This window comes from Lagopus leucura, unplaced genomic scaffold (genome assembly GCF_019238085.1).
Source record: "Lagopus leucura isolate 7727_CA_CO unplaced genomic scaffold, USGS_WTPT01 Super-Scaffold_100035, whole genome shotgun sequence".
Classification (NCBI taxonomy): domain Eukaryota; kingdom Metazoa; phylum Chordata; class Aves; order Galliformes; family Phasianidae; genus Lagopus; species Lagopus leucura.
The window spans coordinates 1256707-1283754 of NW_024962284.1; the positions used below are offsets into that span (position 1 = coordinate 1256707).

Genomic DNA, 27048 nt, shown 5'->3' on the forward strand with positions numbered 1-27048 from the left:
AAAATAAACTTCAAAGGTGTGCAAATAGAAAATGTTAGAAAAATAAGAAGGAAACCCATCTATTACTGGTCATAATTGCTCTGTTGTGGTGTGGTTATTTGCCTGTTTCACTGCCTTGCTGCTGGGTTTTGGAAGGTGGCAGACAGCTCAGAAACACTCACTAGCACTATTTCACTCGTTTTTTAACATCTCTGCCTGCCTACAGGGCAGCTTGTCTATTGCCTGTATTAAAAAAAATAAAGGGGAGCGAGAAAAGCCAATGTGCATTGTTGAATGACAGAAAGGAAATGGGGCGTAAAATTAAAGAATCTTTCTACACTGGTGATAGGGAAGGGAGCATCCTACACTCGTGATATGAAACTTAACGAGGTCTGGCAGAGCAGTGCTGTAGAAACATTTATCTAAAACTCGAATTGTGGGTTTCCAGCCGCTGTTTTTTCGTTTCGTTATCGTTTCTGACTGTTTTCTCCCAGAGTATTAATGTTGAATGAGAGAGCAAGCAGAGGAACTGGGACACCTCGAAATTCACCAAAGCTCTTTATTTTTTATTTTTTATTTTTTTTCCACCAAATCCAAATTTTCTAGTGGGCACATTTTGAGCCTGAGGAAATAAATCAGTAAAATCTCTGCAGTCCGAACATTTTTTATTATTATTATTATTATTATTATTTTAATAAAATATGTGACACTGTTATTTCAGGATTACACCAGCCAAAGGGATATGAACAGGCAGGCTGTGAACAGTCCTGAAACAGTTCCTCCTGGACCAAATGAAGGTGCAGGAGTCACAAGAATCAGCCCTGAAAACGAGCAGCAGAACGCCCCACTGCAACCCCCTGCCACCATGGCTAGGCTCCCACGATCGCTCTCCAACGACTACAAAACGCTTCTCTCCGAAGAAACCAAACAAACTGATTTGGAGAGGACGAAAGTCGGAATCTGCAAGCTCAGCAGCACCCCGGTGCAAGCCAACTCCACGCTCCGGAGGGAATCTGCTGAGACCTTTCCGTACAAGCAGGTGGCCGGGGCAGCGGCTGCCGGGCAAGCTGTGATCCCTCACTGCAAAATCGCCGCTTTGCAAAGCACGGACGGGGACGGTAACCCAGCTCTGGGTAAGAGCACGCTGGAGCAAAACAATGCCAAAAGCACCTGGGTGACCTTGAGCCAGAGCACCGTGGTACTGGGTACAGATGGCAACACCTCTGTTCTTCCTGGCAGAGTGGAGGGGGTAAGTTCTCCCTTGCGGGATTTCTCGCCCCCCTGAGGGAGTAAGAGATCATCTGGGGCTGAAGCTCTAATGGGAGCGGACCCGACAAGTGGGGGATGGGGCTGCTCAGTGAGGAGGGGGAAAGAGAAAAGGGGAGAGAGGGCAGCAGATAAGCTGCTGTGTCGCTGGTGGTCGTTAATAACGAGGTATCGGTATAAACGCCGATCAATAGCTCTCGGCTCATTCCCGTGTGCTCGACGAGCCGTGCCCTCCAGGCTCCGATGCTGCCTGGGACCACTGGGAGAGAAGTTCCTTGTGCTCTACCTGAGTCTGCCCCAAGAGAAAAAGCAGAGAAGGAAATTTGGGGTCCTTGGGCATCCCTTTGCTCCGGCGCGAGGTTCTGCAGCCTTCACGGGCTGTGCACTCTGCGCACGAGGTGTTGCCCACCCGAGCTGAACGCCCCGGAGCCAAAAATAGGGCCAAATCAATCAACCGAGACCCCAAAACGTCAGACCATGCTCCTTCGCTCTGAAGTGATTGACATTGGCGAAGTGGGAGGCCGGAAAGGAGCACCCCACCCCCATCGTCCCTACCGACCCGCGGAGCCGGCTTTATCCTGAAAGGAGAAGTGGGGAGGTTTCATTTCGCGAAAACGATTTTTAGTTTTCTCGGGGTAAAAGACTGAGCCCGCAGGAGCGGGCGGGGACCCCCGAGGGCACCCCGGAACTGCAGCCGTGAGGATCCCGCTCCGGGGACTGAGCCTGGCAGCTCCCTCCCCCTCCCCACTCCCCCCTCCTCTTCCCCCCCGGGCCAGAGATGCGCATTGCAGGGGTTGGAGCTTCGGAAGGGAAATGTCGGGCCGAGCCCTGTGCCCTTCGCCCCAGGGGAAGCACGAAGGGAGGGGGGGGGGGTGGGGAGGGACCAGACAGGGGATGCATACACGTAGCTCCACACCCACCACCTCCCTTCCCCTGGGGGCAGCCGCTAATTGCGATGGTTATTTGCCACCGTGGCTGTTTTCCGATCTTCCCCCTTCGTTTTTTTTCCCCCTTTAGGAAGACGATATAGGGGATGAAAACAAAGCCCGAGGGAACTGGTCCAGCAAGCTGGATTTCATCCTCTCCATGGTGGGTTATGCAGTGGGGCTGGGCAATGTCTGGAGGTTCCCGTACCTGGCCTTTAAGAATGGGGGAGGTAGGATGGCTTTTTCCTGTCTCTCTTCCTGCAGTACCGTACGTGGATGAGCTGGGAGCTGTCCCCGTCCCTAGGTGGGGAGAAACCCGAGGGGAGCGGAGGCTGGGGTCGGGCAGTCGCGTACGTGCCCGCAGCATCAGATCGAGTGCGAATCCTCACTGTGCTTTCCGTTTGGTTGGGTTTTCAGTTATTATTATTCCTATTGAAAAGCTGGTGGTCAGCAGGGAAGTTACAACGAGATTTCGTTCGCATTTTCCGTTTAAGAAAAAAAAAAAAAAGCAAACGAAACACATACGAAAAATAAAAAAATGCCAAGCAGGAGAGTGAAGGGAATGAAGAGCGAACGATGAGTCGCTCCGGCCGCATCCCTCACCCAAATGGTCCCTGATGTCGGGACGGGAAAACGGCAGGGGAGGGGGGGAGAAAGAGGATTCCAGGACGCAGGTGGAAGCAAAGTCAATATTCGTCTTATTTTGAGCTGTTTGAGGATTGGTCTTAACGCAATTGGTGACAAATCGAAAAATACTCTTCGGAAATGCTGTGCGGCCGAATGGAATCATCGCATATGATTCTAGGGGAGAAGATTTGGAAGGGTTCACAAAAGGTTAACGGTTCACAAAAGGAAGAAGTTGTGCCCGCAGAGGCTCCATTCAAACTCCCGTTGGCGTTGCCCACCCGCTGCAGCTGCCAGCGCAGCGCTATGGCACGGGGCTCTTGGTGCCGAGGTCGTGTTAAGCAGCTGCATCGCCCCCGTGAGGGCTGCTTTGTGCCACAGGTAGCGGTTTAGAGGATATTCATCTTTAAAATACAGATAGATTAAAAAGTTGTGCAGGTTTTTTTTTTTTTTTTTTTTTTTTTCCCCTACACTTACAAAAGCGGGGGGCTGTCAAAATCCTCAGCTGACGCTTTTATCATGTTGAGATAGAGCTGGAAACGCAGCAGAGCTCACTCTCTATCGGGGCTGCCGTCACCGGTACCCGCGAACAAAGAGAACCACTTTCGGTGTTGCCGAATCCTCCCGGTGCTGCGCGCTGCCCGGGCCGCTGCCGCTCCCCGTGACTCACGCTGTGCTCTGCTCTCCTCCTTCTCTTCCCCAAGGTGCCTTTCTCATCCCCTACCTGATGATGCTGGCTCTTGCCGGCATCCCCATCTTCTTTCTGGAGGTCTCCCTGGGGCAGTTCGCTAGCCAGGGCCCCGTCTCGGTGTGGAAAGCTATCCCCGCCCTGCAAGGTGAGCGGGACAGCAGCGGCCCCTCCGGGCTGCTTTTGGGGAGCCCCCCCCTGCTGGACTCCCTGTTGGCTGGTGTTTTTTTTCCTCTCTCAGGCTGCGGCATCGCGATGTTGATCATCTCCGTTCTGATAGCCATATATTACAACATTATCCTGTGCTACACTCTTTTCTACCTTTTTGCCTCCTTTGTACCCGTTCTCCCTTGGGCGTCCTGTAACAACCCCTGGAACACGCCGGACTGTAAAGACAAAAACAAGCTTTTGCTGGGTAAGTGGGGGCTGATGGGGCTTTCTTCATCCAAAATCCACACTTTCCCATGCTCCATTGCTGGCTCTGTGTCCCTGAGTATGCATTTGGTTCCGGGGTAAAGTCTGACCCCATCCTGCTGCCAGCGATGTGCTTCTCTTTTGTGGGGCTGAGCTCCTGAGCATCTCAATAGGAATGTCTACATCTACGTAGGAAGGAAGATGTTATGCTGGACAGGCCTGTGATGAGCTTGAAGTAAGCTTTCCCCTCGAACTGTTTTGTTCAGACCCCTTTTGTGCCTTGGGCTTTTAGCTATAAGGGGGAAAATGGTCAGATACTGAGACTCACTACTCTTAGAGCCCCCTGCAAGCGAAGTATTACAGAAAGCAAACACAACTGAATTTCAAGTAATGCTTTTGTCATTTTATGCTCAAATGGTAAAACAATCCAATCAACTTTTTTTCTTTTCCTTCTTATTCTCCCCTCAACCTCAGATTCATGCATCATTGGTGACCATCCAAAAATACAAATCAAGAACTCTACTTTCTGTATGAGTGCCTATCCAAACTTGACTATGGTTAACTTTACCAGTGAAGGAAATAAGACATTTGTCAGTGGAAGTGAAGAATACTTCAAGTAAGATCTTTACTTAATGTTATGTTGCTTACCTCAAAATGTGCAGTAGCACAGATAGTCATTCATAATGCAGGGACGAACTATTTGGAGGACTGGAAATGTCATCTTTAAGGGCGATAAATGATACCCGCTTGTATGTGTAATAACAATGAAAGCTCATTTGTAAGGATTGTGTTTTTGTCCTATTCCTGTGGTGCTTAGCACAGCTGGAGTGCTGGCCCACGCTTGGCATTTTTATTTCCTACTGCAATGCGGATACATAAAATAATACGTGGTGAGATTCACTGGAATCTTCTAGAGGGACCACTGAGGATGCTACAGCAGAACAAAATGCTGTAGGATTTTGCACTGAATTACTCTCTGCAGTTGTTGTATTTTTTTTTTCTATGTTTTTTAAATGTATTTTTTCTTTTTTTTCATTATTATTTTAGGTACTTTGTATTGAAGATTTCAGCAGGGATTGAATACCCCGGTGAGATTAGGTGGCCACTGGCACTGTCTCTTTTTCTCGCCTGGGTGATTGTGTATGCCTCCCTTGCTAAAGGAATCAAGTCATCAGGAAAAGTAAGAAAATCATCTGCAATTGCACTCTTCCAGGAAAGCAGCACACTGCTTTGATGGAATCACGCCCCTCTTTAAAGCTCTGAGAGCTGGTTTCAACAAATGTCTAAGTAGTAATGAAGTGCCCCGTTCCTTTCCAAGATTTGTTGTCTGGCCGTAATATTAAAAAGATAATTTTGTGTTGGCCTTTGCTCCCTAATCTGCACTGAATTTAAAATGAGCCCTCTGGCTGTACTTAGCAATGGGATGGCAAAAATAGTGCCTTCCCTTTTGTGTGTGGCCTTCATCAAAAATTCTGCAGTCGCCTCAACTATCATTATAATTAGGGAATCCATGACAAAAATGAAGATGATATGCAACAAGTTTTAAATTATTACTGAACCTAAACTGTGGTGGATGTGAGCAGTGGCATTATGTATGCTGTTGTCCTGAATATCGGTGGCAACTTTCTGAAACTAATCCTTTCCTTAACCCAGACCCCTTTCTCTGCCTTTTCACATTTCCAGCTACTACAGCCTGCGGCCATGTAAAGAAGGAAGCTGTGCTCTCATAAGCAGGGAAGTGCAGGTGCACTGGTTGGCAAGGCAGCCCTCTGAGCAGGGAAACGCTGCCCTGTCTTTGGTGGCAGTGCTGGTTTGGGTGTATTTCATCGCACCGAATGCAGTGTGTGAGACTTTTCCATCAGTGCCACTGCACTGCTTGCAGATTAAAATGTGAGATGAGCTGTACCAAAATGTAGTTCATTTGTGTAGACAGAGAAAAATTGATGTCCCCCAAAACAACCAAACAAACAAACAAACAAAGCTGCATCAGAATAGATTGGTGTAAGTAGAAGTTTTCTGGGATAGCACAAATCCGGAGACTAAACTACCAGGGAAAAGTTACTCTAACTACACTGAGATATGTCAGTCTGCAAAACAGTTCTGTCTCTGGCTCCAGTCTGGCTGTCAGCAAAGTGCCCGCTGTGGTGAATTGCAGCAGTATTGGTCTGTCTGTTGAATGTGCTAAGGACCAGGCTGGTAAAGTCAGCTGGTTTTGGAAGTCTGAAACCTGTATGTACTGTACTGATGTACAGTATCTGATATACAGCAGGCTACTAGCCTGCTGAATTTGTGTAGGTCTTACCTAAATGACAGAATCGCATCTAGGTTTAACATAAGAACATCAGGCATACATCAGGCTAGCTTAATTATGTTCCAGTTTACTTAAGAAACCTCAAGCAAATTTGTTTTAAGATGAAGAGTGGAAACAACACTCATCTGGAATAGCCGTATGGTCCGGCTCTCCTGGATAAGAATTTCTCTCTCTCTCTCTGGAGTACTTTTTTTCAGTTGCTTCTGAGATGCAGTGAAAACAGGAATCTGATCTACCTGTACACGCCTTTAAAAGCCAAGTGCAAATATGCTGATGTAGCTATTTCCCAGGAATACTGCTTAGATGGAAATAGATTTTATCACTCGCTATGGTTAAATGGAACTCTATTCACTGCACTGAACGCAACTTCTTGAAATGCCCCTTGAAACAGCAAGGAGAAAGCTGGAAAAACAGTTTCAAAAGTCACCTCGGCTCAGAGGATTCCAGTCCCTCTGGGATCCAGAAGTTGAAATGTAAAAGGATTTTAAATACTTTTGGGTAGAGAGTATGGCCTAACGGGTTGTAACTTTGCCATTTTATTTGACTAGAGAGAGCCCTGCTCTGTACTAGATAATTATGAAGACATTTAATGCACAACCTCTGCTGTGTTTTTAGACCCAATGATTATTATGTCTGTCTGGATCATTCCGCTGACTTTTTTTTTTTGTCCTCGCTTTGAGTCCATGAACATTTTTATGCAGATATGTAATTATTAGGAAGCACCGACTGATATTTTCTGGCTTAGATAAATAAGGAAAAATGCACAATACATGGGAAAAAACTTGGATCTTTAGGTGGTATTTGAGTTCCAGTGAGTTGTATTAGTTTCCTCTGGGTAAAGATCAAGCATGGTGTCTCCACTTAGCTTTAAATTACTGTTGCTCTTCAGGCTTTCTCTTCTCCTTTTCTTCTCCTCTGCAATCCCAGTTGTTATCATTGATATTATTCCTGTTTCCAGCAGTAAGAAGAGATGTAAAAAAAAAATACAGCTCTGTCCTAGTCTTATCCCCTGGCTGTTTTCTCTGATTCCCAGTAATTCTTTTTTTTTAAGGCAATAGTGAAACAATTCCAGTTCTTTCCTCCTCTTCTTATAAATCCAAAGAATCCCTTCTAACAATCTTTTTGGTCTGTGTAGGTCGTGTACTTCACAGCAACGTTCCCTTACGTGGTTCTCATCATCCTACTTATCCGAGGTGTGACACTACCTGGGGCTGGAGCTGGGATCTGGTACTTCATCACGCCCAAGTGGGAGAAGCTCATTGATGCTATGGTGAGCTGCTTGCTGCACTCGTAACTGATAGGATGAATAATCCGTACAGATTTCTCACTTAATGGCTGTTGCAACCATTTTGTGCGTGTGCAGAGGCAGTCCTGTCATCAGTGGAATCCCATTCATTGTGTGGGGAGCGTTGTTGCCATGGCTGTTTGTTGTTTGTGTGCACACACCTTATATTGTACCTATAGGTATAAACATGAGGCATTTACTTCACATTTAATGTCTCACCCAAATCTCTCAGAGTAGATGCATTTAAAATGGGGAATTAAAAGGGAGATAGAGATTTTTGCATGCTGCCATCCAAGTGGATGCTGCGTTGACTTGAACAAACACGTGAAACTTTGATTGGTAACACAAGCTGCGTTTCTCTGTAAATATCTTCAGAAATTCGGAGAATACGTGCATTTTTCTCACTGAATAAATTCAATGGTTCTGAAAAATGAGCCTGAGATGTAAATCATACAACTTACTCTAACACCTTCCCCCTCAACAGCATTTATGCTTACACGGAACAGCTGTGATCATTACAGTAGCTACTTTATAAGAAATAATGTTCTTTTCCATCTAGAACAGTATGGAAATAAAGGACTCAGTACCCAGCTTGGCTCTTTGGAAAAGATGGGCTGGTCTGCATGCTTCAGCTCTGATTTCTCACTTAAATTTCAGCTGAATGTTGCTGAATAAACCAGTGAAACATGCTACAAAAGCACACCTCCTCTGTATTTGTGTGGGCATGAACCCACGCATCAATTTTGGTTGCTTGAAAGGGCATGTGAGCACCTCCTTCTGTCAATAGCGGTGTGACTTTTACAGGTCTTCAAGTCCTTATCTCTATAAACAATGAGTACTGTGATCCTTTGGTGATGGTAGCATTACATCTTTCAAAACAATACAGAATCACAGAACAGCATTGCTTTCCTTAAGAAGGTAACAGCGCTGTCACATCAGTGCCCAATGCAGAATTTTTCCTCTTCGTTTGTGTTCCCTTTGCTGAATGTATTTAGACTGACAAGTACCCAGCAACACAGTGTGCTGAATACTTGTGCCCTTGTGCCAAGATGACATGTTATCATTTCAGTTGGGCTGAACGAGTATTCCTAATAAAATGAATGTTGTATTTCAGGGCGGGATTTTATTTGTAAATACTGTTTTATTTACATCCACAGCTCCAAATGTTATTTGAACTACTTATGTGTTAATCCCCAGCAGTAATTCTTAGTGTTATTGATCTCACTAATTCTTTCCTGAAGCCAATGCAATTTCCTTTCCTGTCTGTCTTATTTAGGTTTGGAAGGATGCTGCCACTCAGATTTTCTTCTCCTTATCTGCAGCGTGGGGAGGTCTAATTACTCTCTCTTCTTACAACAAATTCCATAATAACTGCTACAGGTATGTGGGAATGAAGTCCATCAGACTTATTAAAGAGATCTTGTCCAAAAACGCTGTTATTTTCCATCTTGCAGAAATGTGCACTGAAGTGTCTACTGCTCCATAGAGTTTAGTTTTCATTCCCTCCCCTTTTTGTCTTGTTGCCTCTTCTCTCTAGGTCCTAATCTAATCCAGGTCTCAAGATGAACTGTCAGTTAATTATAGTCCCTATTGATGCTTCATTTTCAGAGTTGGCAGTTGTAGGTTGAAAGAGAATCTGAGCAGCTGCCAACAGCTGTGAGCAGTGTTTATGAAGCCATGCCAACAGTCAGTGTCTATTAAGAATGACCTGGGTGTGCAATAAGCTGAAGTTTGCTATTGTTCATACCTGCTTAAGTTTAGCATGCAACTTCTGTATGTGCTTCTCAACTCTTAAATATTTTTCCCCCAATCACATGTATTGCATGAAGTTATTTCAGCTTCCAACACTTAAAACTACTTTTGTGAGGGAAGTGATTGTTTTAGTGATATAGTATAGGTTTTGTCAAGAAATCTGCACAATAACTGCCTGCAGATAGGGGGGAAAAAACAAAAGCAAGGGAGATGAGCAGAAAGCTTCACCGATGCTTTGTGATGTCTTTAGAGTCAGTTTTGTTTCCCTTGAAACAAACCCATTCTGATTCCTGTTCTTTGGGTTCTGCCTTTGAATATGTTTGCCCTGTGCTTCTATTTTTTGACGAGGAATGAGTGTAAGGGAAAAAAACGGTTTAGGTGTCATACCAATTTTTTTCTACACTAATTTAGCAGTGTTTCGCAGCAATTGAAAATATTAATGAAAAATTTGAAAGTAATAGATGGTAATGAAATATATAAAAATATTAAGGCTTTTACGCATGCTTAACATATGATAGGGATGGGAAGAGTGAAGAAAAACAGTAAGAAAGACTTAGTTCTAATGTGCTTAATTTTACAGTGTATCTTGAATACTGAAATGAAGCCTGACAATTTTTTCCCTTTCACTTTCTAAAACCATTACATTATAATGCAGATGAAATTCTAGAATTCTGGTTTTCAGTTACATATACAGTTGAAACATTATTAGATAATCTAGGATTGGAGTAAATTTACATAAAATCACTTGGTGATACATGCATAAAATGTTTCCTTAAAACTTATCTGGCTTTTGAAAGGATATTAATCCACAATGGTGTTTTTGTTTTTGTTTTTTATTAAATAAAAGTGTACATTTTTTCCATAAGTCCAAATAGTTAATGTAATCCTTCCTGCTAAGTGATGCTCTGTCATTCTTTCCAGAAGCACTGTCAACTCATTGAAGTTCTTAATAACTTTTCAGTTTGTATTTAATTCTGTTCCTGACAAAGAAATACCGGTAAAAATAAGCAGTTTTAGCAATCATAGCCACGTTTGGAAGACATTTAGAGCAAACTACTTTCTTTTTCAGTCGTAGTAGCGTAAGGGGAAGTATTTCGAACTGTTATCATGAAGATGAAATAAAAATCCCGTAAGGATATAATTGTGGACAGGGCCAATGGTGTCTTGCTTCCTGCCAGACCACATGTATTTACCCACCCTAGCCTGGAATTCAGATACGGATTTCTTGAGATTCCCATTACAACACCAAAAAATGAGGACAGTATTGGGGAATCCTCCACAAATGGGTTGTGTACAGTATTATTTAGGACACAAATGATCTTGTCTTGACTCTGGTGGGTAGTGCACATGTAATGCAGCGAGTAGATGGCCACATTAGGCAGAATTAAAGCACCCTGTTACATCACTGCTGCTGCCTTTAGTGATGCTAGAAGCAGAAACGTTCAGCCTTCCGTTTAGCCTGTGGCTTCCTACATGGTGTATGAGCCATGAAAACTTGCACAGCTGAATTCTTGTGGTCTCAAGACTTCCATCATCTCAGACCGGTGTCAAAAATACTGGATAAGTATAAAAGTTCCTCTTTGTCGGTGTTCCTACAGGATGCATATGTCATGTGAGAGTCTTGAAATGCATACAGAATCTTCCCTTTTTGTGCTTTCTTTCCAGGGACACACTGATAGTCACGTGTACCAACAGTGCAACAAGTATATTTGCCGGCTTTGTCATCTTCTCAGTTATTGGCTTCATGGCAAACGAGCTCAAAGTGAATATTGAAGCTGTGGCAGACCAAGGTAGGGTATGCTGCCACTTCATTAACTCATGTTAATGAATTTCATTTCATTAATTTCATTAACACCACAGTTCTGGTGACGCCTTCATCTCTATTATTGATGATTCTATTGACAGTGAAGGTGGGAATACTGGCTTCTAAGTGGTGTGGATCAGTAATCTACTTATGTGCACCTTGATACAGAAAAAAGTCCAGTATTCATTACTTGGAAGTAAAGATCTCACTCATTTGATAAGAGAAAGCAGCAAGGTGAAATTCATTTCAAAGCTCTTTGTGAATGAGTGTTTTGAATGAGGTATCTCCTTCATATAATCCGAGCAGTCAGCTGCTATTTGGTGCTGCCTTGTTACGTCCTGATCAATGTAGAAGATGTTCCTGATGGTGGAGATCTTGGATGGGAAGCAGTGGGCTTTGCAGTGTGGAGGTGGAAGAAATACAGCTTGAGATGTGGATTATGCTTCTGAACAGTGGGGAGGATGGAGATGCTTCTACAGTGAAATGAAAAAATTCATCTGGAACGTATTATAGTGGTACAGATGGAGAAAGCCTTGAATTATGAAGAGAGATGATTAGAAATGTGGATCTATAACATCTTAATTGGTAGAGCTGAATTGATATGAGAAGAGTGTGGCTGATGGAGGAAAATGTTGTGTATGATTTGATATGAAGCAGCAGGATGTAGGAAGGGGTACTATTCAAAGAAGCTTAAAGGGCTGAATTATAGTGGGATAGTTCAGCTCTGTTTCCTGTGAAATGTGCAGCACTTCAAGTCTATGCCAACCCTCAGGATCATTTCAAACTGCGTTAAAAGGACAAGCCTGAAGTCATTTTACAATAACTTACACACGGATTTACACTTCCCACTATAGCTGTTTCTGTGTACGTGTGAGGGTGCTAAGTGTATTGTACTAACCTTCAACACAGAGCCACCTTGAAGCACTGAAATAATGTATTTTAGTAGCTTCTCCATGAGCTATGGGAAAGCTGCCCATGCTATGCCCCCCTCACCCTGCAATAGCACAGAGTAAAAGGAGGCTCTGAACTGAAGAAAGATTAAGGAGTTCAAGAAGGGAATTTTGCATGCTGGTGACTTCTGTAGGTGAAGTGTCTCGCTGCCTGCATTAATGCAAAGGTACAAAACATTTTTCCTGAGATTTGTTGTGTAGATAAATCCAGTGCCATAAGGCATCATGTATTGCCTAAGGATGATTGAGAATCTTGATTCAGAAATGGTATCAGCAAATTGTTAGTAGGGGATAGAAATCGAGAAAAGTTTCCTTCATTTATGTATGCTAACATTCATGGTCGGAGAAAAATTAGGTATTAAGGTTAGTATGTATTTGATAATTTTATCAGAGCTAAATGGGAAGCAGAAATCCTGTAGTTGATGGAACAAGCACCAGTAGAATGGATTGACCTTTTCTCAGAACCCTGATATTTCTCATTGCTCATTAGAAACCTGCTACTAAAGGCAAAAGGAATAGCACTGAAGGGAACAAGATGCTTTGCTACTTAAGAAAAATAAAAGACTCTCAGTTTCCTTCTGTTTTTTTCCTATTTGAGACTGAAATATACATAATCACACAGATTTTGCAGTACTTCTGAGCTGACCAGAGAGGATGGCCAGCTGGCAAGACGTTTCTTGATAGAAAGTTGTAGGGGTTAGTACCCTTGCAGGATAATGCCATGTCAATTAATTCTTTGGTGCTTCATCTCTTCTTTTTTGGTCTGCCAGTCAGCTAAGTAGGAATGGAAAAGTACTGTTGTAGTCCCAACCTTCTGGATGAATTAGACCAGTGTGTTTGGGAAAAACTGTGTGAGTTTAGCTGAGGGTCAGTCTTCATCTCCAAGTTGTGTTAAACTTGTCTTGGCTAGGTGTCATTTGAGTCCAGCCTAGGGATGGGGTAGTAAGACAGGTTTTATTGCTGTATGTGATCATATGTGCTTTCTGGATAGCGTGTCTGCATTTCATAGTCCTTATATGAAGTTTCTGGTTGTGAGATGAAGAACCTCTTTACAGAAGTATCATCAATTCAGCGGTGAGATGGGAGACGGGCACTACGCAACTGCACATCTATCAATTTCTGATGTAAGCACTGCAGGTGATGAGGAAGAATTAAAGCGCAACCATTGGGTTTTTGCTCAATTTTTATTTTAGATCAAGGTTAAGCACCCTGCAGTCCAAACCACGGTGCAGTCAGTTTATCGTAAGGAGCACCGTCCTTGGGTGAATCTGCTCTGAAGGGACAGCTGAGGAGAGGGCTGGAGGATCTGGGAGGCAGGACGGTAGAGAGGAATCACTTGGTTCACCTGGTTCATTTACCTGGGGGAGACATATTACTTAGGACAGTAGATGGTCAGTCATGATGCAACGTAATCTGCCTTCAAAGCATGCAGTAACCTGAATGCAAATTGTTGATTGGAATGGGAAGGGACCTTTTTTTGTTAAGATATGAATCTGAAGTACTATATAATATTCTCAGTTAGAATCTGTCTTTCAGGAAAAACTTGTGTTCCCAATGAAAAATAAAATTCTCTTCATGAAAGGAGAGGCAATCTATTTTGTTTCTACTCTCATGGTTTGACTAAGAACATCCCAACATTACTGAAAGGCTTTAGTAATTTAAAATGAAAGTTCAAGGTCATTTGACTTCTAAAGTTCCAACATGTGCAAAACCTTTGGAGTTTTCATGCCTTTAACAGCCCACACTGCTGTTAAATTTCATGTTCAGAAAGAATATGAAACGCTTCACGAGTTGACTACATAGATTATTTCATGTGCTGCTAGAACAGAACATCTGTTCTGCTATGTGAGAAAAAACCAGCCATAATACATGGCTTTGTTTACGCTTGTTTGGATCAGTGTATCAGCATAGTGGTTAAAAGTGTGTTCTGCAGCTTGGAAGGTAGCAGTGTGCAAATTTTCTTGAACCTTATAGCTAAAATGGAAGTTAATCATTTGAGACTCAGTCTTGAAGTGGTAAAATCTTTCTGTATACAGCAGAGACTGACCTGGATTGCTTCTTACTTTTATCATGCATAGTAATGTAGCATTATACTTTGAAATGTTACTTTTCGATTCTCCCTCCTTTTTTTCTATAGGGTCAACCAAATGAATACAATTTATTTTATCACAAACTTTATTTTTATCATTTCCAGGTCCTGGGATTGCTTTTGTTGTTTACCCGGAAGCTTTAACTAGGCTTCCCCTCTCTCCATTCTGGGCTATCATATTCTTTTTGATGCTTCTGACACTTGGATTGGACACTATGGTAAAATGCTTTTGTTTTCCGTCCTTTTCTTGGTGCTTTTCCTATTTACGTGTGGGGATTGCTTGCTATTTTCTGTGTGGTCTATGTACTGACTTACAAAGGGAAGAATTAAGGCCATCAGCACTGAAATGATTTGGGCAATGCTTTGGCACTGGCATCCAAGCAATTAACACCAAGGATTAGGAACACTCTGTCTCGCTTTGCAGTATATCCAGTTGGACCATTTTGCGTACACTGTGTGTGTGAAAGTGAATCTCTTTATTTTGTCTTTCAGTTTGCCACTATCGAGACTATAGTGACCTCTGTTTCAGATGAATTCCCCAAATACTTACGTACACACAAGGCACTGTTCACTCTTGGGTGCTGCATTTCCTTTTTCATCATGGGATTTCCTATGATCACTCAGGTAATGACACAGTCTTTGAGCATCGCTCTCTGCCCCCAGTCTCCCTCTGGTGGCCGTTCTCTGTTCTTGCAAGAAACGGTCGCAAAATAGGAAGCAGAATTCGAATGATTAAAGACACCAGGTGAGTTTGAAAGCTTTGTGCATGGACGCTCTGGCTGAGATGCATTTAAGAGACTTGGTTTCTCAAATCTTTCTGAAAGTCTGACTCTCTTAAAATTAATTCCTAACCAAGCATCTCCAAGTAGTCATATAAGTCAGGTATTTGATTAGAAACAAAAAACCCAAAAGTTGATATTCCATCTAAACCTGTGTGTTAGTTTGGGGTGCCTTCCCTCACATGGGTAACATAGATACGCACTGATAGCCCTGGCAAACTGTGCAGTTAATAATGAAATTCTCATCTACCACAGATAATCCTCGCTGCCTGCTTTCCACTACTTCCTCCAGCATTGTAAGCTGAACAATTTCAAGAGGAGCTGTGCAGACTCTGTAACGCTTATCCATCCTTTTCCCCTCTTTGGCTTTCTTTGCCTTACTTCACCAGCTACCAGCGTGACTCTGCTGTTCCAAAGTTTGGGATGGATTCAGTCCTTCATTTGCTTGAGTTATATTGCTTCAGGCTTTCTTCATCAGAATCAATTGGACTCACTATTATTTCTAGTTTCAATGGTGATTTTGCTTTGGGTGTTGTACTTGGTGGTGCCAATTGAGTTGATTTTCTTAATCTAAAAGGAGTGACATCTATGTCTTCCCTTTCCCAGGGTGTTTCAGTCACCACAATCTGGCATTCTTTCTGTTTCTTTTCTAGATGAGATGGTCTATGGTGCAGAACATCTGCTACTGCTCTAGTAGAAGGAAGAAATAGTAACGTGGCTTGAATCTCTGTCTCTTGGATGCTTGCTTAGAAAAGGATCTTGTGTCCTGCTCCTGTCTGGTTTTCCTACCTTAGTGCTTAGTACAGGGTTATTTTGGCACATGGAGAGGCATGTAGGCCACAAGTAACTGCTCTTTTCTTTTTTCCTCAGGGTGGAATGTATATGTTACAGCTTGTGGACACTTACGCAGCTTCTTACTCTCTTGTCATCATTGCCATATTTGAGCTTGTTGGAGTTTCCTACATTTATGGTAAGAATATTGTTGTTGCCTATGTCAAAGCAGCGTTTCAGTACACAGTAAAGTAAATGTTATCATTAAGTTCTCAAGAAAAGGTGCAACATTTATTTGTATTTATTTATTTATTGTAGAAAGAAAACCCAAGAATTCAGAGCCGTTATTTTGAATGAAACATTCTGGGACTTCATTATTATGATTCCTTTAAACCTGTATATTTAAAAAAATATTTTATACAGCTTACTGTCCTTTTTCTATCAGTAGCTTAAAGCCAATGTTTTGAGAGCATGGGAGCATTCTTAGTCAATGCTAAGAATAGACAAAGCATTTAGTGATAATTTTCCAGGAGTTCATCCACACACCAACTCTACGAGGTTAAACTCTGAGCAAACTTGCATTTAGCAGCTTCTGAAGGATTTATTTTCCATATGCGCATCCAGCTTTCCCTTTAGCGGGTCTCTTTATAACACAGAATGAAGATATGCTGCTACTCAGAGTGATTACCTATGCACAGTGGTAGCACTGCTTACATCAACCCACACTTTAAGTGATGGGAAAGATTACCTTTACTGTAAAGCAGTGCAGTTACCTCGATGCCTCCATAGCTAACAGTATCAGCTGATTACTGTTCCCAAACTTGCCCACTCTGGGGAAATTGATTGTTGGAAGTGTGTTATCTAAGGTAACTAGTAGGACATGATGATCTTGCTATATAGCAGGCTTTTAATTTATGTCTGGAGCATGCTGATGCCACTTATGACTTGTGTTCAGAAGCGAAAGAAGTGCTGAGTCTTGGTGTCAAAGAAAACAAGGTAAAGGCTGTTTCTGCTCTTGCCATACCCAGAAGTGAATGATTTATTTTCAATCAGCTTGTCCTCAACAATCCTGAGGTTTTCTTCTAGGGATGTATACATAGCAGAATGATCTTAGGTCCTAGTGCTGTGCACTTAAATCTACTTAGGTTATGGAGTAAAATAAAATAAATGTATGAAAAATCAGGCATAACTCAAAACTCTTGCTTGAGAATTGGCTGCTATAGAAAGGACAGGCAATTCATCCTGCCCTGTTCTCTCTAATTTCATGAAAATAGAGCAGTGTATTCTAGCTCTGGTGATGTCCACTCCAGTGGGCTGGCTCAAGTGGTTTAAACTAAGTCAGCTATGACCTATTGCAGTCTTACAGAACATAATGGAAAATATCAAAAACAACATGTCAGAAGTTTTTGATTGCTCACATTTTTATTTTATTATTATTATTGTTATTATTATTATTATTATTTAATGTCCTTGAAATGTATGTATGTTGATTAGAGCTGGTTTAGAAGTGTAATGTCTGTGAGTAAGATGATTCTGGTAACTGCGATCAACTTTATGTGCAAACGATCTTCTCAAATGACCTGAGAGTCATGCTTTGAGATACCTCCCGAGGCCATGTCTAGAGATGGATCTGGAGGATTATTTAGAGTACTCTAGGTCTGAAATTCATTGCTGGAAATTTGTCATCTCTCCACGCTTCAGTTTCCATGAAGACATGCACAGTTTGCATGTTCTGTCCTCCCACTTAGCACTGGGTTAGCACTTAGTTGTTTTTTTTCTCCTTCCTCCTTGTCTGTTTGCTGAGGACATACCTGAATAATGCCATGCTAAAAGCACTTGACGCTGCCCTTCTTTGCCATCATTATGATTAGTGTCACTCGGCCTGTGCCAAGATTGTGCCCTCTAAGCCATTGCCATCAGTACAGAAGAGAAAAATTCCTTGCACAGAATATTTTTCAAGACCTCAAAAGCTACTCCAGTCTGTGGAATTCCTTTGCTCTGTGTGTTCTTAAGTAAGCATGAAGGTAAATAGGAAGAAAATAGCTCTATTTCACCTTTGAACATTGAGTGGCAGAAGAACTACAAGCCTGCCTTCATAGTACAGAACTTTGTTAAATTTACTTGGCTTTGCCCAATACATTCATTATTCCTTAAAATACTAATTTCTGTGGAAAATGTAAAATAATACAGAATAGCTACAGAGCTGCTATTTGAGGAAGGATTTGAGTAGAGGAGATCTTTTCTTTATTACAAATTTTCTTAAGTAATCAGATGTGGCAAAGATCTGACAAATGGCAAATCATTTGCTCTGTGCTTTCCATACCCATGGATTGTTAATCAACAGATGTTAGTCATGTCTTTCATATGACAATTTCAAAGATTGTTACCTGGAATTAACCTTTACTTTTAAACACTGAAATCTTCCACTCTCAGCATGAAAAATGAAGGATTTATTTTACATTCATCACTCACTCCTCTAATGCACCATAACTGCTTGTACTGTATTAAATCTAAACACAGCTTGTATCTTCGTAAATTTGTATCTTGCAAATGCAAGTGAGGCTGTTGCCCTTGTTAAATTCCTTCAAGCAGTGCTTAAAATTGGCACAATATATTTTCAAGCTCCGACAATTACTTGTTTTACACTCCACTGACACCTTTCTCTGTACACTTGTACTCTTCATGGCAAGCAAGCTGGTAGAATAATGGCAGGTGCTTTTATGATGAAATAAATCTTTCTTTAGCTCTTGTTACATGTTCTGCTTGTTGAGATTTTTAAATTAAAAAGAGGCACGCTTGGTTATTTCCTTGCAATCACTTATTTTTTTCAGGAAGGCCCATGCTACATTATTCTGTCCAAGTGCAGGTTTTTATTTCATTTGCCAGCATCGATGTTTGTTCTCCACTTGTTAGATGATGATGATGCATGATTGGTAAAGAATAACTTAAAGCTGTGGGTATTAACTTAATCATCAGCATTATTTCCACTGTTGTGTATTGTAATGCAGAGCTAAGCATGAAGATCTTTCTGCTTCAGTGAAACACTGTAGGAAATTGCTTGGAATTGAGAATGCATCACCTTAACTTGATTCAAGCTCCTTCCAGACAGTTTTTTATGGCAGTCTGTTGTCAGGAAGGTTCATCATCAGAGTGAGTGGTAGCTGCTGCTGTGTGTTGGTAGGAAGTATGTCACTCGTTCCAAACATTTCACCTGCAGAAGTTTGAAGCAGATCCTGTTTTTAGCTTGCATTGCACTTCATTGTGGATTTCATGCCTGTAGCACTTTGAATACATCATCCTACTTTAGAAGGTGAAAACTGAAGTTTGATACATTGTTGATTTCCCAAAGTCACACAGCAGGCTCGACTGATCTGAAGGAGAAACCAGGTGCACTAAGATTGAATCAGTGCTTTACTAACTAAAGCATCCTTTACATTTGAACCTATTCTCTATCGTTCACTAAGAGACGCCTTCTGTGTCAGTTCTGCACGTGTTTATTTGCATTGGCTCCTAAACTTAAGTACTTCAAAGCACCCAAAGCTGAATTTTTGCCAACAATTCCAAGAAAGAGCTCTTTTTTTTTTTTTTTCTTAAACATTGAAGTTTTAAGCAAATCTGGTTAAATCTGCACGAAGCTTGCCCAAATTTTGGAGGCAGAATCCTATGGTAATTACATCATGAGGTGAAACTCCATTGCAGTTCCATGTGTGGCCAAGGTAGGGGCACTCAGATAGCTCTAATATGTGTGGACACTTCAGCCTACACTTTTTGTTGCTGCAACCAGTTTAACCAGTTTGGTTACTACTGCAGCATGCTGCAGGGATGGCTGCTGCTGAACATCTCTCCCAAGCAGCTTGCTTCAGATGGTTCACTCAGCTGGAATAAGCAGGAAAACACATCAGAGGGGCAAATCATCCAGCTACTGCAGATTGCTTTCACGTCCATCACAGAGCAGTCCTGGGTCTTACATTCAGTCCATGCATGCAAAGGTTTGTGTTACAAAAAGGAGAAGCACACGATGAGAAAGATAGGCACAGATCTTGCAGTACCACCTTCTTTAGTTTCTGGATTTTCATCTTTTTATTGCAGTAACAGTTTTCAGCTTTTCTCTTGTATGCTATCTGCCTGTGCTGGCTTACTCTGGGCTCACTGCTAAGCTCAGCTCTGGGGCTGCCCTAGCTCCTGCTGTTCTCCTTGAGGTGTATCAGAAGATGCTGAACAGTGAGCACTGAGCCATTGCTATTTTTTGTATGCTAGGGCATCCATTCTTAATTGTTAGAAGTCAGGTGGATAGATTAATTTCTCCTCAATAATAGCAGAAAAGCTTCAAAATTAGGGAGATAAAACCTGGGGATTATCCCTTCTTATGTTCAGCAGCTGCAGCGGCTGGCTATAAGGGCATTGAGAACATAAAGCAATTCATTGCTTTTTTTCTGAGAATTTCCTACTTCACTGAAGGACTTCCCAGCAATATTTAAGCTCTATCCATGTCTCCACATCATAGAAAAGAGACTAAATAGTGTAGAATAATGCTTTGTACAATGGAAATGGCAGAGACAGTCACCCACTTTATCAAATCAAATTGGCCCAAGTTTGAAATGCCCATTTAATGGAGGACCCCAGATTTCCTTCTTCTCATCACCATTAGACGAGCTGTAACATGTTTCAGTCTTGAAGTTTTTAATTTTTTTGTGGTTAAATCTCAAACAGCTGTGGAATTGAGGAGGGCCCACTGATGTGTACAGTAGTGCAGAGCCAGGCTGAAATGCAGACTGACTTTCGTTGGGTGGCATGGCCAAGGAGAATAACTGGAAATGTCTGAAATAGCATTTTCCCAATCGTTTGCATTTTATTAACTCACATGACCATACAGATGCAATCCATGCAATAATCTGAGGGATCAACACATCAGTCAGTCCGTTCAATTGAATGACACTAAATAGAATTTTAAAGATTTACTGATGCTTAAGATCTTTACAGAGAGAGTGGTGAGGTGCTGGAACAGATGCCCAGAGAGGCTGTGATGCCCCGTCCATCCCTGGAGGTGTTCAAGGCCAGGTTGGATGGGGCCCTGGGCAGCCTGGGCTGGTATTAAATGGGGAGGTTGGTGGCCCTGCATGTGGCAGCGGGGTTGGAGGTTTATGATCCTTGATGTCCTTTCCAACCCTGGCTGTTCTATGATTCTGTGGAGCTCTCCAATAGTTCTAAGCATTGCTTACATATTGGTTGAAAAATAACAGGAGATGATCAGTGTCAAAGTTAGGCAATTTAATCGCAGTAGGTATACAGAGGCTCAGATATTATCTGTGCTGATACAAGCATGCAGCTGGATGGTTTTACTGGCTGCATGTCACATCACATCTGAAGATACATCTTAACTAAAGTAGTTTATTTAATTTTTGTTGTTAGTAAGGCTTTTATTTTTATTTTTTTCAAAATGTAACAAGTATGCACAGAATTGCAGTTAATCAGCACATGTTCATCATGGCTCCACCTGGAAGGTTCTAAACTCAGTGATTAATCTCTGCTAACAGCTCCATTTTTGTTTTTAATCCTTAGGAATCGAGTAATTCATTGGAATTTGTGTCACTTTTGACTTTGTGGTTAGAATCCTTCAGTTGAGGTTTTCAGCTAACATGCCAACAATTTATTATTGTAATTAGACATAAGGATCACAAAAGCTGTGTCGCAAATTGAAACCAGTTTCTTTCGCCTCCTAATTGCATTTACCTTTTCAACTTACAGGATTGCAAAGGTTTTGTGAAGATATAGAAATGATGATTGGATTCCAGCCAAGTAAATTCTGGCGAGTCTGTTGGGCCTTTGTGACTCCAACTATCTTAACAGTAAGCAAGAATTGCTGGTGCCTTTTTTTGTGTACTTTTTGTTGTTGATTCGTGGGCTGGTGGGACTCCCCGCAGTGCTGTTGAAGCCTTTCCCTGCTTGTACCAAATGCTGGTACAGCATACCGTGGCATAGCAGCATGGTTTGGTTATTCTGGGTGTGTGTATTCGATATGTGTGTGTGTGTGTACATACAGAGAGAGAATGACATAGTCCCTTTCTCTTCTTAGGCTCTGCTAAGGAAAAATGTGTTTTATGCACGTTATATGCTTTTGGAAAGAGTTTCATGGAGATCTCCGTGACGGCTGCTCTGCAAAGCCGGAGCTATTTTTTTTCAGAGACTGAAATATGCATGCCCTTAATAACAAGTATAACCCCCTTCGGTGTTTCTCCCTGCCTACGACAAGGAACTCGGGCTTCCCCGAGGCACGCCGTGCCGGTGGCAGAGCAGGACAGCAGGTGGCGGCAGCGTCCTGCGCGAAGTGGGACTGCAGCCTCTTCCTCCTCCTCCTCTTCTTCCTTTCCCTCCTCTTTCTCCTCTTCCTCCTTCCCCGGGCTGCCGGCGCTGCTGCCCGCCTGCCTTTAACGATATGACGTTTCAAGATGAACATTGCCACACCGATATCTTTTAGATAGTCTGTACTTCCATGTAGCAGCTCCATAGCATCTCAATTTAGTCTAAAAGGGGACTTCATTTTACCATTATGAAGCGTAGTTTCTAGGTCTTTTTTCCAAGTCCAGGGCTCAATATATTGCAGTTCTGTTGACAGTCTGACCTTCTAACATTTTCTTTATATTTTACCCAAAATACAATTATACTCTTTGAGTGTGTGCCATATTTTGGCACCAGAATGAAATCATGCTCTCAGTGCAGTGTTGGAAAAGTTCTTTGATTTTGGGATGGAGAGGAGGTAGAAGGCATCTTCCATAGTTGGTTACTTCTTTCAGGTAATGTTAGTTCAGGAATTAGGTCATTTCTTCTGAAAACTGAAGAAGTTTGTGTTAGCATAGAGGAATATGGGGGAAGGGACTGGTTGGTTTTAGTTAACTCAACAGAGCCCTGAGTTATGAGACGAAACACCCTATGCTGAGAACCATCTTTCCAACAGGCACATTGCAGGTGTTCATAGAATCATTTACAGTGGGAGTGTTCTGCCCTCTCATGTAGATTTTCTTGACTGTCTTCACCAAAGCATAGGGCTGCCATGCTTGGAAAACATGCAGATCTGGCTCACCTGCCTGGTGGCAGCTGTGGCAATATATTGGCGTAGTTTGGGACATTCATGTTTGAAAGTGTAGCCCATCTTAATCAACAGTATTAGGACTGTGTCAGTGTGAACATATGCTTCCTCGTGGGTCTTGTTAAGGAACATGTGCACATGTTCTCTTTCCTTTTTCACCAGTTTCTTCCAGTGGCTGTTTTCAAGGTCTGCTTTAGAACCGTTGTTACGCTTCTGAAGGGAACTATAAGGCAATTTCTGCTAATTGCTTGGTTGCTTTACTGATCAGACTTGCAGGCTTAGCTGCTGCCAGTAATCACAGCTAGGGAATACGAAATAATGTTGTCTCTTACGAAAAGCAAATTTGGAAAGCAAGTGAGGTCAGTTCAGGCTTTCATGCTTTGCTGCTGTTCCCTTCAACTGCAATATTTAGTGACCTTAGAGTGAGAAATAATTTGAGACTGATCACTCATAATTCAATTTTTGTGCTATGGAAATGGACAAAGCAAAACCAACCAATACATATATATTTTTTTCCTATTATGGCTTCTTTAAAACTAATATTTGATACATTTCAATAGTCTAATATTAGACTTTCAGCTCCTCCACATCTCTGGAAATAAAACCAATCGTTTTATATGCACCTTCACCTAGTTATGCTGCTATAAAATCTTCTGTGTGCAATTATTGTAAGCACAGGCATTTCCCAGAAGTTACTGAATTATGCACAAATGTAAGCAGATGTATTGCTATTCATACCATAACTGCAATGGAGTAACTTAACATAATCACATTAGGTAAAACTGCCAATAGGCCATGTAATAAAGCCTGTTACTCTAGGGGCAAGATTCTAATTTCAATTCTTCTGGCATAAATACAGATTTTTGTGGGATTTTGCAAGATTTCCATGAAACTCATTAGATTCGTTCTCTGACCTGCTCATTACGTTTGGTGAGAGCCCCCTGCCTAGCAGCATGTACTTATATTTATATCCCTTGCAGAGCAACTGTGTGCACAGCTACCTGCCCTTGGCTACAGAGCAAGTTCGTTTTGCTCATTCAGACTTTTTCCTCCCTTGTTTCCAGTTCATTCTTTGCTTCAGTTTTTACCAATGGGAACCGATGACTTATGGAGCTTACCACTACCCCGGCTGGTCGATGGTGCTTGGGTGGCTGATGCTGGCCTGCTCAGTTATTTGGATCCCAGTGATGTTTGTGATAAAAATGCATCTAGCCCCAGGCAAATTTATTGAGGTAACTCTGCTGTCTTTTTGCTGCTTAAAAATATGGTCACAGGAGACTGTCTTCTTTTATTTTACATAGATTTTTATAATATTGAATGTCTAATGTTGCTAAGATTTACTCACTGGTAGGCTAGTCATTGTGTTGCAAAGAGATGCTCCAGTGATTTAGAACACAGACCTACTCTCCATCCCTCAACAAAATGCTCCTAAATTGTTAATGGCTTTTAAGAGAAGTAGGTGTTACAAATTTCATAAGCCCTGGAAATAGTGTCAATGGAGGAAAGTTATCCCAGCTTTGTGGCCTGTCAAAGCAGTAAGCTTCACTCAACCACTGGCATGTGCTGCACTGCAAAGAGCCCCTTGGGCTCTAGGGGATGACATCACAACATGCCAGGTTGCAGAGTGATAGGCTGTTGTACCTGAGTCCCACGGGGCTGTTCCAGGAGGCTGTGCCCATCCATGAAGCCTAAATATAAGAAAGGCAAAAATATCTCATGCGCTACAGCTCAACCTACTTTGCTGACTGAATAAACTCTCCTGCTGTGGTGTCTGAGCTTAAAAAAAAAAGACAGGTGGCACTTGATTTCTAGGCTGCTTTTTTAGACTTTGTTTTGTAAATCAGATACCTGCTGCTTCCTCTCACCACTCTGGAAACGAGGCAGTCCCCTTCTGAGTCTTTCTCAGTTCTGCTCTGTCCTTGCTGGTACTGCTTGTGCCATTCTCTCCTCGGATAAACAGCAGGCACTCATCTGCTCTTTTCATAGCAGTTTTGTCAGTTTGGCTCTCCTGCAAAAATCCATCGGGTCTGTTACACACCTAGAAAAATGAAGAGAGCAGAATTTACTAAGGTAGAATATTCACTTGGTCTCTCAGTATGTCACACCACATGTGCCCAAGGGAAAAGATCATGTTTTTACATTTTGTAAAGAGCAAAGGAATTTAACATGAAGTGGTGAGATGCCCCAGGGAGAGCATCCAAGTACACAGCTGGCACTAGGCAGAAGTCACTTGTCTAAAGGGGCTGTTCAGCCCTTGTGTAGTGCATGTTGGAGCACAGAGGTCAGGAAAGAGAACTGCTACTGGAGATGAGTTAACATGATATTAGAATTGCTTGTTCACTGCTTTGTAAGCTTCTCTATTTGAGACAAACAGCTGTGCTTCAGATCTTCTAACTCACCTGTACTGTACTAGAGTATGTGGCCTGAAAAATAGGATGCTACCCTTACTGTCCTTCTGGTAGTGCACCCAAAGAAATGCCAAAAAGTTGGGCATGTTTTGAAGGGGCTTTCACTGAAGTTATTTCATCCATAGCCCAGTATTTTCTGAACATTGGGTCTGCTTCATAAAATCATTATGGTTGATCTGGGAGGTATGTGTTGCAAACTGGCAATTAAGTAGAGATTAAAATAACTGCTATAGAGGCCTGATTCACTTTACTGGGTAATAAACATGTAATTGCTCCCTCTTAAGTCATCAGAAATATGTTTTCTTTCCTTTTTACCTGTAAAAAGCCAATCGTATGATCTATTCAATAAGGAAACCAGCAGAAAGATGAAAAGTTTGTTGTTGTTTGCCACATTAACGTGCTCCTCTTTCTTTTTGCTGAGGATAGAAGTGAAATATTTTGTCATCTCCAGATGAGAATCCTGGTTCATTCATAGCAATGTACTACTTTTTGGTCATTTGTATACTTTGGGGAAATATGCTAAACAGAAATCCAGTTATTTTAATGCAGTTACCCACTGCTTAGACGACTGGGCTAAGTAATTGTGCACGTGTCCTTCAGTAAGTGAGCCTGGCAATCTGTAGCAGTAGATCTGAGCTCCCCTTACATGGTGCAAGGGAGAATGAATAATTAAAATCTGAGCACTTTATCCTCTATTAGTCTTGCAAACTTTGTATGAAACAAACACTGAGCAGTGGAGCATTGCAGGGCCATTGTCAAAAACTTCAAACGAGCCTGCTTTTCTTCCTTCTGCTCTGTGTTTTGCTCCATAACTCCAAATGAGACTCTCTTTTCTCTTCCCTGCATTGCAGCGACTCAAGCTGGTGTGCTCTCCACAGCCAGACTGGGGTCCATTTTTGGCCAAGCACCGTGGTGAACGTTACATGAATATGATTGATCCACTGGGAACATCTTCCTTGGGACTTAAACTGCCAGTGAAGGATATAGAACTGGGGACCCAATGCTAATTGTTCTTACCTTGGTGACAGTAACATCGTCAGCCTGTTCAGCTATTCTTTCTGATTTGTTTCCCCACCATTTCTTTTTCTTTCCTGCAGTGCCTGGAAGTGGTTGCTTAGAGAAGTAGAATTTACTGTTGCATGCCACAGGGGAGACCTAGCTAGACCATTTCCAGGGGTAGGTGATGCCCATGCTGTATTATGTTTTGACTGAGACAACAAAACCATGTTGCACAGTGGGTTACACCCCAGGTTTTGTTGGGCTGTGTAGGAATAAACAAAAGATCCTTTGTAACAGCTAAAGGTGGGACTAGAATTCTGTTACCAATGTCATCAAAGGGAAGGATGAGAGTGAACAAGCAGAGACCACTGAAACGGAATGCCAGTAAGCAAGATATGGGATCAGAGCAGAAACACTGATCTGTGCCCATTTGATGTTTTTTGTATAGGAAAGTAAAGCAAAGTTTAGGGAAAAAAAGAAAATATCATTTGAGATTGGAGCAAATTGTATCTGAGTCAAGAGGCGGTTTGGAGATAGTGCCGGAATGAGGTGCATGGGCATTACAATTAGAGTGCTACCATACATTTCCTTCTGAAATCTGCTATCTGTCATTTCCATTGGAAATAACTCAGTTACACCATGCATCTGAAACCTGGCTGCTCTGGCCAACTGCACACACATTCCTCCTGATTGTGGTTTTACTCTCTTCAGTACTCTGAACGTGGTTTCCTTGTTTCTCTGCTTTTGTTTACAATATCTCCTCAAGAAGCCATCATATAATTTGTGCCTAACTTTGTATTCTTACAGTGGTAAGTGTAGTCTGGTTATCACTCAGCGACATTAATTAGAAGTTAGATGTGCTGTTCAGCCTTGTGAGTCCCCCTTCATTCTCATTCTTTATACTACTTTTAGATGTATT

General features: G+C 42.1%; 1 protein-coding gene across 1 annotated transcript; it reads left to right on the top strand.

The window, feature by feature from the left end:
* Positions 1-1063: 1063 nt before the first annotated feature.
* Positions 1064-26137, top strand: SLC6A5 (solute carrier family 6 member 5). Its single transcript, XM_042882683.1, has 15 exons — positions 1064-1238; positions 2261-2401; positions 3500-3631; positions 3725-3898; positions 4372-4513; positions 4945-5077; positions 7344-7478; positions 8770-8873; positions 10911-11035; positions 14194-14306; positions 14581-14712; positions 15738-15837; positions 21384-21484; positions 23787-23954; positions 25982-26137. The coding sequence occupies exons 2-15, from the start codon at positions 2332-2334 to the stop codon at positions 26135-26137; spliced, it is 1785 nt and encodes a 594-aa protein (XP_042738617.1). The 5' UTR covers positions 1064-1238; positions 2261-2331.
* The last annotated feature ends 911 nt before the right edge of the window (positions 26138-27048 follow it).